General features: G+C 41.9%; 2 protein-coding genes across 2 annotated transcripts; both read left to right on the forward strand.

The window, feature by feature from the left end:
* The first annotated feature begins 2,334 nt into the window (after window positions 1-2,334).
* csrp1b (cysteine and glycine-rich protein 1b) lies at window positions 2,335-5,457 on the forward strand. The gene is made up of 7 exons (XM_068742846.1): window positions 2,335-2,351; window positions 2,918-2,970; window positions 3,050-3,159; window positions 3,653-3,821; window positions 4,173-4,302; window positions 4,392-4,485; window positions 4,941-5,457. Exons 3-7 carry the CDS (start codon window positions 3,051-3,053, stop codon window positions 5,015-5,017), a joined length of 579 nt encoding a protein of 192 aa, XP_068598947.1. The 5' UTR covers window positions 2,335-2,351; window positions 2,918-2,970; window position 3,050; the 3' UTR covers window positions 5,018-5,457.
* Window positions 5,458-9,176: 3,719 nt separating this feature from the next.
* On the forward strand, window positions 9,177-10,715 carry tnni1b (troponin I type 1b (skeletal, slow)). Its single transcript, XM_068742030.1, has 6 exons — window positions 9,177-9,207; window positions 9,314-9,363; window positions 9,452-9,583; window positions 9,868-9,957; window positions 10,111-10,287; window positions 10,620-10,715. Exons 2-6 carry the CDS (start codon window positions 9,355-9,357, stop codon window positions 10,713-10,715), a joined length of 504 nt encoding a protein of 167 aa, XP_068598131.1. The 5' UTR covers window positions 9,177-9,207; window positions 9,314-9,354.
* Window positions 10,716-13,322: the final 2,607 nt, after the last annotated feature.

Consider the following 13,322-nt stretch of genomic DNA (forward strand, 5'->3'; position numbering starts at 1 on the left):
CATCGAGGTTTTCATGGAAATATCCAAACAGAAGCAACATGGGAATCAGCACATAGTGGATTTAACACGAAACACTGTCATGCCTGGAGCACAATGCAAGTGGGCACGGTGAAAGCTATAGCTGCTAAGCAAACACATTCAGCCACAGTCAACTCACCTCCTCACCTGACAACCTGGCAAAGCTTCTGGAATGATTCCGCCTAAAACGAGACTTCTAGCCTTGTCCCTGCCTCTTAGCTCTTTTCCCCCGTTAGCCTCTCCTCCTCCCCTGGATTAGACACTCTGTCACTCCACTCCTCTTTCCCTCTCTTTTCCCTGAAAATATGCTCCGTCATGAGAATATTTTCATGCACACATTCCACACGACTGCAGCCAAGGCAAGTCCACAGAGGGCTAGTGTTGGCCAATCCCTGGCTATAAATAGGCTTCTTGAGTTCATCATTGTCTCTTTCTATGATGGCGAAGAGCCCAGAGGGCTTGAAGCGAGACAGGAAGGCAGATCTCGCAGCATCATGCTCTCCGTTTCAGTTTCACCTTATTGGTTCACTGTTTGTCAAGTTATCCTTTTCGTTCAGCTTCTGCCCCAACCTGAAAACGGGCCTGGCCACCCACAAACATGCTCGGAACAGCTCCTTTCTTCTCTCCAATTTTATTTTGTGCATCGGAGGATTGTCAGGTTGTAAACCTTCAATGAAACAAATTTACAATTACCAAAAAGGGAAGCAACATTTCTATTCCCCTTAATGTTTACCACTAACTTTAACGCAATGATTCAAATGATATGCTTTACAGGGTGACTTTTAACTTAAATTATTTGAAGTGCCTATCTAATATGACAAGTCGATCCACACCGGTGGCTTCTTTGTGGTTGGCCTCAAGCTGAACAGTGTTCTTGGCTCTTCACGCTCTGAACTGCAGAGTGATCTGCTGAAGGGCTGCAGGCAGGTGCTCTCACTTAGTTAAATCAGTTCAGCCAGGAGTCTCTCTCACCTGCACTGCTCCATTCAACCTTCAGGAGGCGTCCTTCCTTTGGGTTGGCTGATTAATTGAGAGGCCTTTGACTACGGGTGTAACACTGTTATAGACTTATACAGTATATGTGTGTGTGTTTCAATTTTATTTTATCTTATTTTTATTTATTTATCTTATTTTTAAATTATATATAGAATAAAATTCCATTCCATTTTTTTTTTAAGTTTGACATCAATAAAGATGATTCTTATTCAGGAATTTGAAACACTTGCAGGATAAATAAAGGTCCTAGTGTTAGTCGTTAGAATAACCAGTGATGGAATGTAATTCACTTTAGTTTGCTCAAATACATTTCTAAAATGCTCGTTGTTCACTTAATGTTTCCATTTTTCCATTTGATAGTAACAGTCTGAGCTCAAATATTTTATTATTCAAAACTTAAATTGCTATTCAGAACCAGGTTATTCATATAAAATATAAGTAGTATTATGCATTGATATTCAGCTTTCTATAACTGGCCAGGCAGATATTCTGACCATCCATTATGTTAATCCACGTGCACTTAAAAACACAGAAATTGACTAAATTACTTTCCTCTGCAATCCAATTTAAAAACTGTGTATCTACAAGTTTCATTTTTCAGCAGGATTAATATTTCATTTCCTGCCTGAGGAAAAGTAATATTTCACTCTTAATCACAAAGAGCAAAAAAGAAGAATCCACTGGACTTGTTTGAGTTTGATTGAAGATGTTTCACCTCTGATCCAAGAGGGTCCAGATACTTAGTCCTAATACTTATACTCCTGTTGGAGCAGAAAACAAAGAAAGGACCAAAACCACCAAGGCAATAAGACTCCTTAGATCATTAGCATTTTCCTTATGGATGCTATTGGCTCCCTCGGAGTCATTAAAACCTGACAATTGAATCCTCAGGAGTCATTAGCATCCATAAGGTGAAGGATCGTTGCCCTGCAGCTTATCACGCTCTCGCCCTTAGAATTCCACTTTAAATAAACCCACCCCTGGATGAAATAATAAATAAAAGCCATCCCAGGTGTTATTTCTCTTTTGAAAGGCAGCACAGTGATTAATTGAAGCTTGGATATCAGCTGATAGTGGGTTAGCGTGCTGCAATCTCTGGGCTACTGGTTTACCAACTAATGAAACTTTCTAACTGACTGTCCCCCACACTTGTGTGCCCACATTCCATCCACTCCACGCATCAGAATTCTCTCGTTTTCACCGTCTCTGTGCCGTGACTCCTCCCTCGGTGCAGCACGGCGTCCACTCAGCCTCCCTCTGCCTCTCTTTGTCAGCCCAGTGTCTCTTCTCAACTCAGTCATCCCCACAGAGAGGGTCAGCCATTCGCATCCCGACAGGTAGGTGTAGTTTAGATTGTTTGTGGTATACACAAATTACCAAATTACTTCTTTATGTGTTATAGATGGAGAGAATAGTTGAAGGGAGAGAGTAATCAGCTGTCTATTAAGGTATTGGTCAAAGAATAATAATTAAAATAATATAGGTCTAAGAGATAAGATTAGGTAAGATAAATACTTTAATTGATCTCAGGGAAATTTGGGAGTATACTTTTGGAAATAGAATGAAACTAACATTTTGTTCTGATTTTAATTATGCATGCTAAGTTCCAGTCCTCACCATCGTCTGTTGGAACATCTGATCGCATGACTATCAACTTGTGTGATTACGAATCAAAATGGGGAATTTCCTGTTTATCCAGAATGTCCATGTAAACGACATTCCCAGATGTCACCATACAAGGACATTCAATTTTGAGACCAAAATTCTGAATGTAATGCTGCGTGCGTCTTTTACATCTTATCTGTGTGAGTTGTTTTGGTGCTGCCGTAGCAACGAGAGCAAGCAATTTGTGTTTAACAGCCAGTGAATAAACCGTTTTTCCACTTATGTGTCCTGAAACAAGAATCGAGAAACCAAGCAATCGCATCAGAGTGGAGGGAACTTCTCCTTTTATAGGTTTGGTTTCCACCTAAGTGTTTCAGATGGCCTCCGTCTGCTGATGTTTTGTTCACTGGGTTATCCTCTGTGCTTACAGAATGCCTTTAGGAGGAGGAAACAAGTGTGGCTGCTGCCAGAAAGCGGTCTACTTCGCGGAGGAGGTGCAGTGCGAGGGGAAGAGTTGGCATAAATCCTGCTTTCTGTGCAGTGAGTATTAAAATTTCCGCATAATCGGCTTCATTCGTCTCCGAACTCCCGGAGTGTGAAAGACTCTGAAATCTGAAGTGCCAGGACGGAATGCAAAGTACTTGGCGTCAGAGTAGGAAAGTGAGCGACTGCAGGTTTTCACACTGACATCTAAGTCCTTATTTGGATGCAGCGAAAGCATGTGACAAAGGCTCGGCCTTCCTTACATGGAAGAGGAAGCTATCTCCAACACCACAAGTATTTATCCAAGCATGATAAGCATATTTTTTTTAAATGTCACACATAGTTTCCTCTGATGTCTCAACTTAGTATCGGTCTGAAACGGTGTCTCTGAGAGTTTGTGTCTTTATTTCGATACAAGTACAATTAGACACGTAGCAAAGCGTCAAATCCACGGCCACATCAGCCTCGGCACGCAGGTCTCACACACCAATACCACGGCACGATCAACGCCACTCTAACACCTTTTTTTGTCATTTTTCATTTTTGCAAGTGGTCTGCAAGAAGAACTTGGACAGCACAACAGTGGCCGTCCATGTGGACGAAATCTACTGCAAATCATGCTATGGCAAGAAGTATGGGCCAAAAGGCTACGGCTTTGGTGGCGGAGCTGGGACTCTGAGTATGGACACAGGAGAGGGATTGGGAATCATACCTGAAGTGTGAGTAACAACAGGACTTCTGTCTTTTCCATCCATCCATTGTCTCAAGTCCAGAATGAGTTATCACATCTATCATCCTTCCACGTATCAGAACTTTTGATGTATGATCCTATTTATGAGAAATATCATGCTTTCTGCCTTATAGAAGAAAGCCTGCGTCTCTATACTGATCAGAGTATAGCTAATGCTACATTCCAACAATCCAACATCACAGCTCAGATGAGAAGACTGCTAATAATGTTTACAGCCTGAGTTTGTGGATTTTGAGCCAGTCCTGATTTCTGAAAAGGCACCCTGCTGCTTGACATTTTCCAAACAGTCCTCTGCAAAGGCTGTGCTTTTTCTCGACAGACAAGGTCCTCATCGCCCCACCAACAACCCAAACACGTCGGAATTTGCCCAGAAAGCGTCAGGCCCAGACGTATGTCCACGATGTGGGAAAACCGTGTATGCAGCAGAGAAGGTTATCGGTGGAGGACACGTAAGAACTATCTACAACATGTACGGTTGTTGTCGCAGTTCCAAACAAACATTAACGCTCTTTGCCCTCCCATGTTGCTTTCTGATTAGTCCTGGCATAAAGGCTGCTTTCGCTGCGCAAAGTGCGGCAAAGGACTCGAGTCAACAACAGTCGCCGATAGAGATGGAGAGATCTTCTGTAAAGGTTGGTGGTGTGATGAGTATATGCCATTTGAAAGCGTACAGTCATAAAAAAAAACTATTTGAAGTCGTTCCATCGGTTTATTTCACAGTTGAGACTAATCTTTTTTTTTTTCTGAAGAGAATGAATCGATACGGCTTCACAGTATGTCGGCGTCGTTTTTTTGCTTTGTCACGAGCAGAGTTAGCCTCTAGCCGTTGACATCTGACCTTTACCTCACCTTCAGAGCTGAGATGTTTGATTCCAAATGACTTACGAAAGGTTCGACAAGTCAGGAGCTTCTGCGACCTTTCGCCATTCTTGATATTTATTCATTTGCACTTGGACTGGTCGCATGTCTGCTTTAGATTAGACACCATACAAATACAAATGATGTGGTTCTGATCCTGTGGCTTTGCAAAACCATTCATTTGTGAGATGCATTCATTGTTTCTCAGACTCTCTCATGTCCTTCACAGGTTGCTACGCAAAGAACTTTGGTCCCAAAGGATTTGGCTTTGGTCAGGGTGCAGGAGCTCTTGCCCATTCCCAGTAAAGGATTCAGTCTCCGTCCACCAGGGACAGACATCTGCACTCTTTTTATACCATCAGACAATATATCGTCTACTTTAATCTGCGCTTTCACTCCAGATAAAAATGTAGAAGAATTAAACAGCACAAAATGCACGTTCAGTTCAGTAAACAGATTTACCTCTACGATACGTATTGCAATATTGGATTATTACAAAGCCATTTCCCACGTGTTATAACATTATAACAGGACATGATCAGATGCTGTGTAATCGATCCATCCATTTTACTTATTTTGATGTCAATATTGTGTGTCTTTTAAAACAAGACGGTTCAGCAAAACAGTAGAGAAATAATAGAACAGCTCACGCCATGCTTCACTTTCAGTCAAGATGAAGCCTTAAATGTCAGATGCTATATAAATGGTGTCACCGATTGTGATATTGGTAAGACACAAAATAAATATTGAGCAAATGCAACAGGATTTCTGTCTTCCTCCTCATGATGTAAAAGTTGCCATGCCTTTCTGTGGCCTGGATCTGTCTCTGACTCTGTGGTGTGAACAGCGTCATATTCCTTGCTATCATCATCATCAGGCAAAATGCCAGCTGCTGCATGGATCATCTTAGAAGCCCAGCAGAGACCTGATCACGTTGTTGCACAACAAGGTGAAATGGCCTAATAATTTTAAAGGTCTTAAAGATTTGGGGATAGAAGATTCATTTGAAAAATGCTGAATCTATGATGATGATGATGATGATGATGAAAGCATCAATCTTTGATTCTGGTTCTTCAATGGCCGCAAAACAATTCAATGCATTATGATCAGCATAAACATCCAACTGGGAACTACTACTACTACTACTGCTACTACTACTTCTACAACTACTATTACTGTACTTTCGGCTTGTCCCGTGAGAGGTCGCCACAGCAAACCAACGTTCTCCACTTCACCCTGTCCTTTGCATCGTCCTCCCCAACACCAGCCACTCTCATGTCCTCCCTCACTACGTCCATGTATCTTCTCCTGGGTCAACCTCTAGCTCTGTTCCCTGGCCGTTCCATCCTCAGCATCCTTCTACCGATATAGTCCCCGTCTCTCCTCTGGACATGTCCAAACCATCAAAGTCTGGTCTCTCTGACCTTGACTTTGTTTTTTTGTTAAAATTTTTTTTATTCAATAATCATTTTTTATTGTTTTCAAAACAAAATGAGAAGATAGGAATTAATGTGTGAAAACCTGCAAATGTATTGCATATCAGTAATACATTAACCAACAACTGTTGTGATTGATTTGATTTCAAACATGTAACCACAGTCTTCCTTTAACCTTAACCAAAGTGCTTCTATTTTCTAAACTGATAACTGGAGGGTGAATTAAACTGTAATTTCTAGGGCTTTGGGTTTGGATTTGGGTTTGTTCACCTGTCATCCACCAGAACCGGAGAACCTTGAGAGGCGGAGGAACAGCATGCACATGCTTCAGACGAAAGTTTCACATTTGGGAACTACCATGCTGTAAATTACTACATAATCCACTGACGTGCCTTTGGCTCAGTGTTGAGTTTCCTAGAGGCTTTCCAACACACAAACACACACACACAGCTCTTTGTTAATCCTGCTGCCATATATAGATGAATTATAATCCGCTGCCATGAGCCGACAGCCTCGACCTCAGCGTCATAAATCATGTCAGCTTCAGAGACTTAAGAGCGCTGACTCAGCATGAGCGAGGAGCAGTCCTGCAAGTTTTCAGCGAATTTAACAACATTGAAAAAATGACAGAATAAAAGTACAAAGTAAATGCAACTGCTGCTTATAGCCACAGACATGCAGGCACCATTTCCATAGATTTGGATTTTAAGAAATCTGTCTACTTATTCTCAAGTCATGGCGCATATCAGCAGCACTGTGGCCCACATCTGTTCGTCTGTCCACCCACAACTTGGATTAGTGTGGCGCATGTATGGTTTAACGTGACCCAGTATCACACAGTGGTGCAACTTGTCCATGCTTAGTTGCCAGGCCTAAGATAAATGCACAACGGAAACTTCATTCCTATTATATATCCCACATCTTAGCACTGTCTGCAGCTGTTATCCTCATCACACTGGGGGGGCTTCAGCCTTGGAAGAGATAGAACATGTCTCCAACAAGAGACCCAGAACATTAACACAACCATGGTAATGTTTTTGGGACGTGGCTGATATAGGAACAGCAACCGCCTGTTAGGATGAACAAGTCTGGTGTGCAAGCAAAATAAAAAGTTTATAATAACAGGTTAACAGATGAATGGAAAATCCGCAGTGATCCGTCAACACAACACAAGCATCACGATCACTGCTGCCCTAACGCCCCCCCCTCTCAAACTGTGTGTTTCTATTTAAGTCTCCTTGTGATAGAGAGGAGGGACCAAAGGGAGCAGGAGATAAACGTCCTGGTCCCTGGTCCCCGTCCTGCATTGTACCCATCACTTGGCATCTGCGTGCAGCCACAGCTTTAACACACAAAAGGTAAGACCATGAATCTGTGCTCCCCTGAGACAGCTAGCCTTTAGCTTTCTGATGGTAACTTTGACAGTACTTTTCCTCACTGATGAGATCAGGGATGTTCAACTTCAAGTTAGATGATGGTAATTAGATTCAAACCAAGCTAATGAGTCAACAATGATGTTTACGTGAAAAAAGTGGTTGAGGCTAGACTAAGGACATAACAGCAGTATGGCTTCATGCCGAGGAAGATTACCACGGACGCAGTGTTTGCGTTGAGGCTAGCAATGGAGAAGAACAGGGAACGTGAGAAGGAGCTGCAATGTGTCTTTGTAGATCTAGATAAAGGACAGGGTGATTAGAGGGGAACTGTGGTACTGCATGAGGAAGTCTGGAGTGGCAGAGAAGTATGTCAGAGTAGTTCAGGACATGTAGGACAGTTGTTCAAGTGTGCAGTAGAGCAACATGGGTGTTTAGTGTAGAGGTGAGATGCACCAGGGATCAGCTCTGAGCCCCTTTTTTTTGTCATGGTGATGGATAGACGAGGTGAGACAGGAAGCTCCTTGGAATATGATGTTTGCAGATGACATTGTGATCTGCAATGTGCAGGTAGAGGAGAATTTAGAGAAGTGGGGTCTGCTCTAGAAAGAGAGGAATAAGCAGGAGTAAAACAGAGTACATGTGTGTAAATGAGAAGGTCCCAGGGGGAACAGTGAGACGTAAACGTAAAGAAGGTAAGAATCGTGTGCAGGCAGGCTGGAATGGGTGGAGGAAAGTATCAGGTGTGCTCTGTGATAGGAGAGTGTCAGCAAGGATGAAGGGAAAGGTCTACAAGACAGTGGTGAGGACAGCCATGATGGACGGCTTAGAGACAGTGGCTCTGAGGAAAAGACAGAATGGGACTTTGCATGCTCCTCCCGTCTGGCATCGCTCATCTGTCCGACAGAGAGGGTGCGATCAGCACTGGGAGGTGAGTGGCGGTATAAAAACAAGAAGATAATCCAGAAGGGGAATAATAATTGATAATTATTAATTGATATTTAGGTAGATTAATAGTCAATTGTAGTCAAATTTGCTTCTTGTTTTTGCTGTGACTTAGTTTATTCGAGCATTCAGCCACTAAAATAAAGAAAGCTCAACATTTACATTTTTATTTTTCATCTATTTGTCAGAATGAATGAGATTTCTATTCTATCCCTTTTTCACAAGAGTACCGTATAAATATAAAGGAGCACATAACCGTCCCTACTATAACAAACGCAAAAGAAGCTTTCCAAAACATCACATTAATATATAAATATATCATACACCATTTCTAAAGAATATTAAAAATGATGGGGGGGGGGAACCAACACTATGGCAGTCTTAAAGCCTCCATGGAACCATGCATATATAGGGTATAAAGTCTGCTACTCTACAAGGTCGTCCTTCTGTGTAGAGGAATGCTTCTCTGGATGCCACAGTTAAAAGCCACTGGGGCTCCAGACCCAAGTGGTTTCCACTTGAGCACTTCAGTGCAAAAGGTTTTATTTTTGTCTTGCAGGGGGAGCTGAAAATAACCAAGATGCCTGAGAAAGCGTAAGTGCATTGTGTTTCGTTCATTGTTTCCATTTCTGAATCTGCGTTTAGCAAGTGAGATTTATCTACAGTGACAGATAAATATAATATGTCAGAAGTAGCTTGCTGAACGTTTTATCTCTGTATCTAAATGCGTTCTTTCTTTATTTTCTACCAACACAGACCTGAGGTATGAATTCACGTGGTACAATCAATAAAACAATTCAAAAGATGCTAATACTGTATTATCACGTACAGAAAACCTTGCATTTATATTTTCCAGAGGAAATCTAAAATCTCAGCCTCTCGCAAGCTCATGCTGAAGGTCAGTCCCCAGTCCTGCTTGACTAACATTACCTTCAGTCAAAGAGATGATAAATAGAGCGGCGACTGATTTTTGCTCGGTAATTCAGAGCTTGATGATTGCCATGGCCAAAGAGGAGCTGGAGCAGGAGTTGGAAGAAAAAGAGGAGCAGAAGTCACAATACCTGGATGAACAATCACCTCCTATTCACACGAGTGGCATGTCTATAGCAGAGCTGCAGGTACGACTATTCATCAGATAGCGGTTTATACTTGTAAATTACACTCCAGAAATGACATGCTTTATGGCATAATATTAATACAAAGCTCTTTGTACGGCTTTTGATAAAGCCCATTATTTATATGTTATCCATTCATTTTTAGCCCTTCGTTCGTTGTTTGTTTTTTAATGCATCTATTTGTTTCTATTGCTACTCAGGCATTAATGAAGTTATACTTGATCATTTGACATATTGATAAATGGAGTTGAAAAAACGGTGATCATTGTTCTTATTTTTCTGAATAGACATTCTGTGAGGAGCTCCGTGCCAAAATAGACGTGGCGGACGAGGAACGGTACGACATCGAAGCCAAGGTTTTTCACAATAACAGAGAGGTAAATAAAAACCATTTAAAAGATGCAACAATACACAGTGATCAGTCCAACACAAAAGGTGACGCATCTTACGCCTGTAATAGCTCAAAATTAGCTGATCCGACATCGAACACTGAATGGCCATTCCTGTCGTCCAATCCGCTTTCTCTCCAGATAAAAGATCTGAACATCAAGGTTCTGGACCTGCGAGGAAAGTTTAAGAGACCCAACCTGAGAAGGGTGAGGGTCTCTGCTGATGCCATCCTGCGTTCACTGCTGGGCTCCAAACACAAGGTGTCTTTGGACCTGCGCGCTAATCTTAAATCAGTCAAGAAGGAGGACACAGAAAAAGTAAGTTCAGGGAATACGGGCATAGACAAAAAAGGAAGGCATGCATGAAAGATCAATACATTTGGTGAAAGGAGGCAACATTTTAAAACAAAATGCTCAGAAAGTGAAGGAAAGTTTGACATTTCTTTTTTTTACCAGACGGGTATTGGGTTCTTTCCTGGCCACTGACCCATTGATCCAAGTTTCACACAGATCTATAGATCTGTTACGTAATCATGTTGAAATGACATCCAACCCATTAAACAACATTCTAGAAGGATCTCAGAATGTGCTGTTCTCTGCCATGGATGCAAAAAAAAAAAATATTCTTCCTCAAAATGCCCTCCGTGCAGGAGAAGACAGTGGAGTTCAGTGACTGGAGGAAGAATGTGGAAGCCATGTCAGGCATGGAGGGCCGCAAGAAGATGTTTGACGCTGCGAAGGAGTAGCCATCTGGCAGCCAGTAGCTGGCCTTCATTTTCCTTCAGCCACCATCACATGCAAAATGACGTGTCAGATACAGCACAATAAATACAGCTGTTTATTTTTTGGTTTTTCTTTTGATTGTTTTTGGCTTATATTCAGCGCAGGATTCTGTGCGTGTCTTGTTCCATTTTCACTGAAATAAATGTCGCAATATCTGTTTTTCAGTCAGTTTGGCTTGTAAGCGGTGAAGCTTTGCATTCGAACACATTAATCAGCTGTCTCTTTGTCTCATATCAGAAGATCTACAAATCGATCAGATCACTCTTAAATCACAATCATTGGAATATGATGTGGAGTGACCCAATTTACTAGAAAATACAAAACATAAGTCCATAAGTGATGACAATCAGAGAGACTAATTATTAATTCACGGCTTGAACCGGTTGAGGGGAAAAAAAATAGGAAACATTTGGGAGAACCACAGATGTGGATCCCTCCCTATACATGCTGTTACAAGAACAGCGCGCAACAATCGTGACACACGTAAAAGAAAACACAGCGTTAAAACCTTTCTATTCTACCACCAGGTGGCAGTATCACCTCACGCCCAATTCACGCTGAAACAGTCCTGCGCCTTTCCAGAAAAACCGGTTTCAGTTTGGCAACGTGACATTAACAGATTCATCATCGCAGAAATGACTTGCTAAACACACAGTTTACCGAAAAGGGTGTATTGATAATTGAGTGTTAAAAAAACTGAAACATGTCACGACTGGTGTGTAAAAAAAAGAAGAAAAAACATTAGGAGCTCTGTTTGTTAGTTCTAGCTGGATCACGTCCCGCGCCGGTGGGGCTTACAAGAAACAATGAAATAAGGAGGAGAAAGTTTGCTCAAAGAAAATGGCTTGGAGTGCAATAGTATTCCCCGACTTCAATCGATTTGCGTGAATGTAAACCAAAAACTTTTAAAGGCAAGCCTTTATTTCAAAAGTTGTCCTGCTTATTATTTAAATGTGTACTATTAAAGTTGAAAGCCTCTTCTGCACATGAATGTAATTCTACTTTTAAGTATTCCAAAAATAGAGCTCAACTATGCAGGTATAAATACATCATGTGTGTATTCGGTGGCCAGGTGAGTGACAGCAAAATAAATCACTCAGAACAAAAGCAGCATCTATTTTACAGAGGACGAGGATCCAGAGTGGACACACTGGATGATGAGGAGCTGATTGATGGATGTGTGTCATACTGCAGGTACGGGGTGCCAGGAGGGACAATAAAGGATCACAGCTCTGTAACGCCCTCCTTACCCACAATGCACCACACACATGTTAAAACACAGTGAAAACATCGGTCAACAGACGCTGTGTCAAAATGCTCCCGCAGGGTGAGACACAACATAAGTGTTCGAGGCAAATTCCAAACTAGTAATCATCACACAAGTCAAGTTTGTTACTCTTTTTCCACATGTGCATTACTTATTGTAAATTTAGTGTAGAAAAGGTGTTGCTTATCTAAGATTTATCTCCACGTAAGACGCCGGACTCAAATTATATGCCGTTAAATGAAATGATAATATTGAAATGAAAAGCTCAATCAAGCTCAGGAGAGGACTTGATGCAAACAGGGGCGGGCTCAGTATACATTATGTCATAATCTAACTGTTAAAATGTCATCGACAGAATTGTGAAGAGTTTCTTTAAAAGATAAACATCTCCTTGTAACAGCTCAGAAAGTATTCCAATTCTGTGTTATCCCTATTTTATGGTTTTAGCTTTAAAATCTACAAATAGAATACCTGCAAAATGAAGATCTTCCCAAATGTCTAATTAACATCAAACGCTGAGCTGCTCTTTGCATTTTTGCTGCTGGAGCCTGAACTTGTGACACGAGTACAAGTCGACCTTACGGGCCTGAACAAAAGCGCTCAGGATACTGACAAGATTGAGCAAGAACCTGCACTGATTTGTGACAGGAAGATTTCTAGACATATAAAACCACCACGACTGACATAAAGGGGGGGCGGGGGGGGTCCCACTCCAGAGTATCACAGATATATTATTGCCAGCAAATACTGGCCGCATCACAAGACTTGGCTCAGCCTGGCATTTTTAATGACATTATATTGCATGTCAGGGCAGATATTCAAAGATTGAAGGTGAGCTCTAATAAACTGGCAGCGGCTTTCTGTTTTATTCATTCCCGTGGCAACATGCTGTGAGACTATTGCATGATTGTACAAGACGCCCAGCCTTAGATAACAACTTATTGTTATGCTGTGACAGATGAGCCTTTTATTTTACGATAAATCCCTCTGTGCCGGGAAGTTGGGGATTAACCCTCGCTGGGTCTGCCAGCCTTGAGATATGGAAGCCTTTGCGAGAACAGCGATCCAGTGCAATTCGGCTCTACATGTAAAAATAGACAATATAAGTCCACGGAGAGTGCATGTTTTCCCATTCTCGTTGATGCCATCTGCCATCTGTTTGCAGGTATGTGCCCACCCATTGTAGACGTGGGAAGCTCGCCGCCATGTAATCCACTACTGGTTTAAAAGCTTATGACGCACAGATATGGGCACAACAGCCCACTGACCCTCGCTGAAGCGTGCATCACACTCGCTGGGTACG

Source organism: Brachionichthys hirsutus, chromosome 8, assembly GCF_040956055.1.
Source record: "Brachionichthys hirsutus isolate HB-005 chromosome 8, CSIRO-AGI_Bhir_v1, whole genome shotgun sequence".
Classification (NCBI taxonomy): Eukaryota; Metazoa; Chordata; class Actinopteri; order Lophiiformes; family Brachionichthyidae; genus Brachionichthys; species Brachionichthys hirsutus.

Excerpts from the sequence above, each read along its gene's own strand:
- tnni1b (XM_068742030.1), top strand. Across the intron at positions 9,958-10,110 it reads TTTTTCACAATAACAGAGAG|ATAAAAGATCTGAACATCAA; the intron begins GTAAATAAAAAC and ends CTTTCTCTCCAG. Across the intron at positions 10,288-10,619 it reads AGAAGGAGGACACAGAAAAA|GAGAAGACAGTGGAGTTCAG; the intron begins GTAAGTTCAGGG and ends CCCTCCGTGCAG.
- csrp1b (XM_068742846.1), top strand. The coding sequence starts at position 3,051 with ATGCCTTTAGGAGGAGGAAACAAGTGTGGCTGCTGCCAGAAAGCGGTC. Across the intron at positions 3,160-3,652 it reads TAAATCCTGCTTTCTGTGCA|TGGTCTGCAAGAAGAACTTG; the intron begins GTGAGTATTAAA and ends CATTTTTGCAAG. Across the intron at positions 4,486-4,940 it reads TGGAGAGATCTTCTGTAAAG|GTTGCTACGCAAAGAACTTT; the intron begins GTTGGTGGTGTG and ends TGTCCTTCACAG.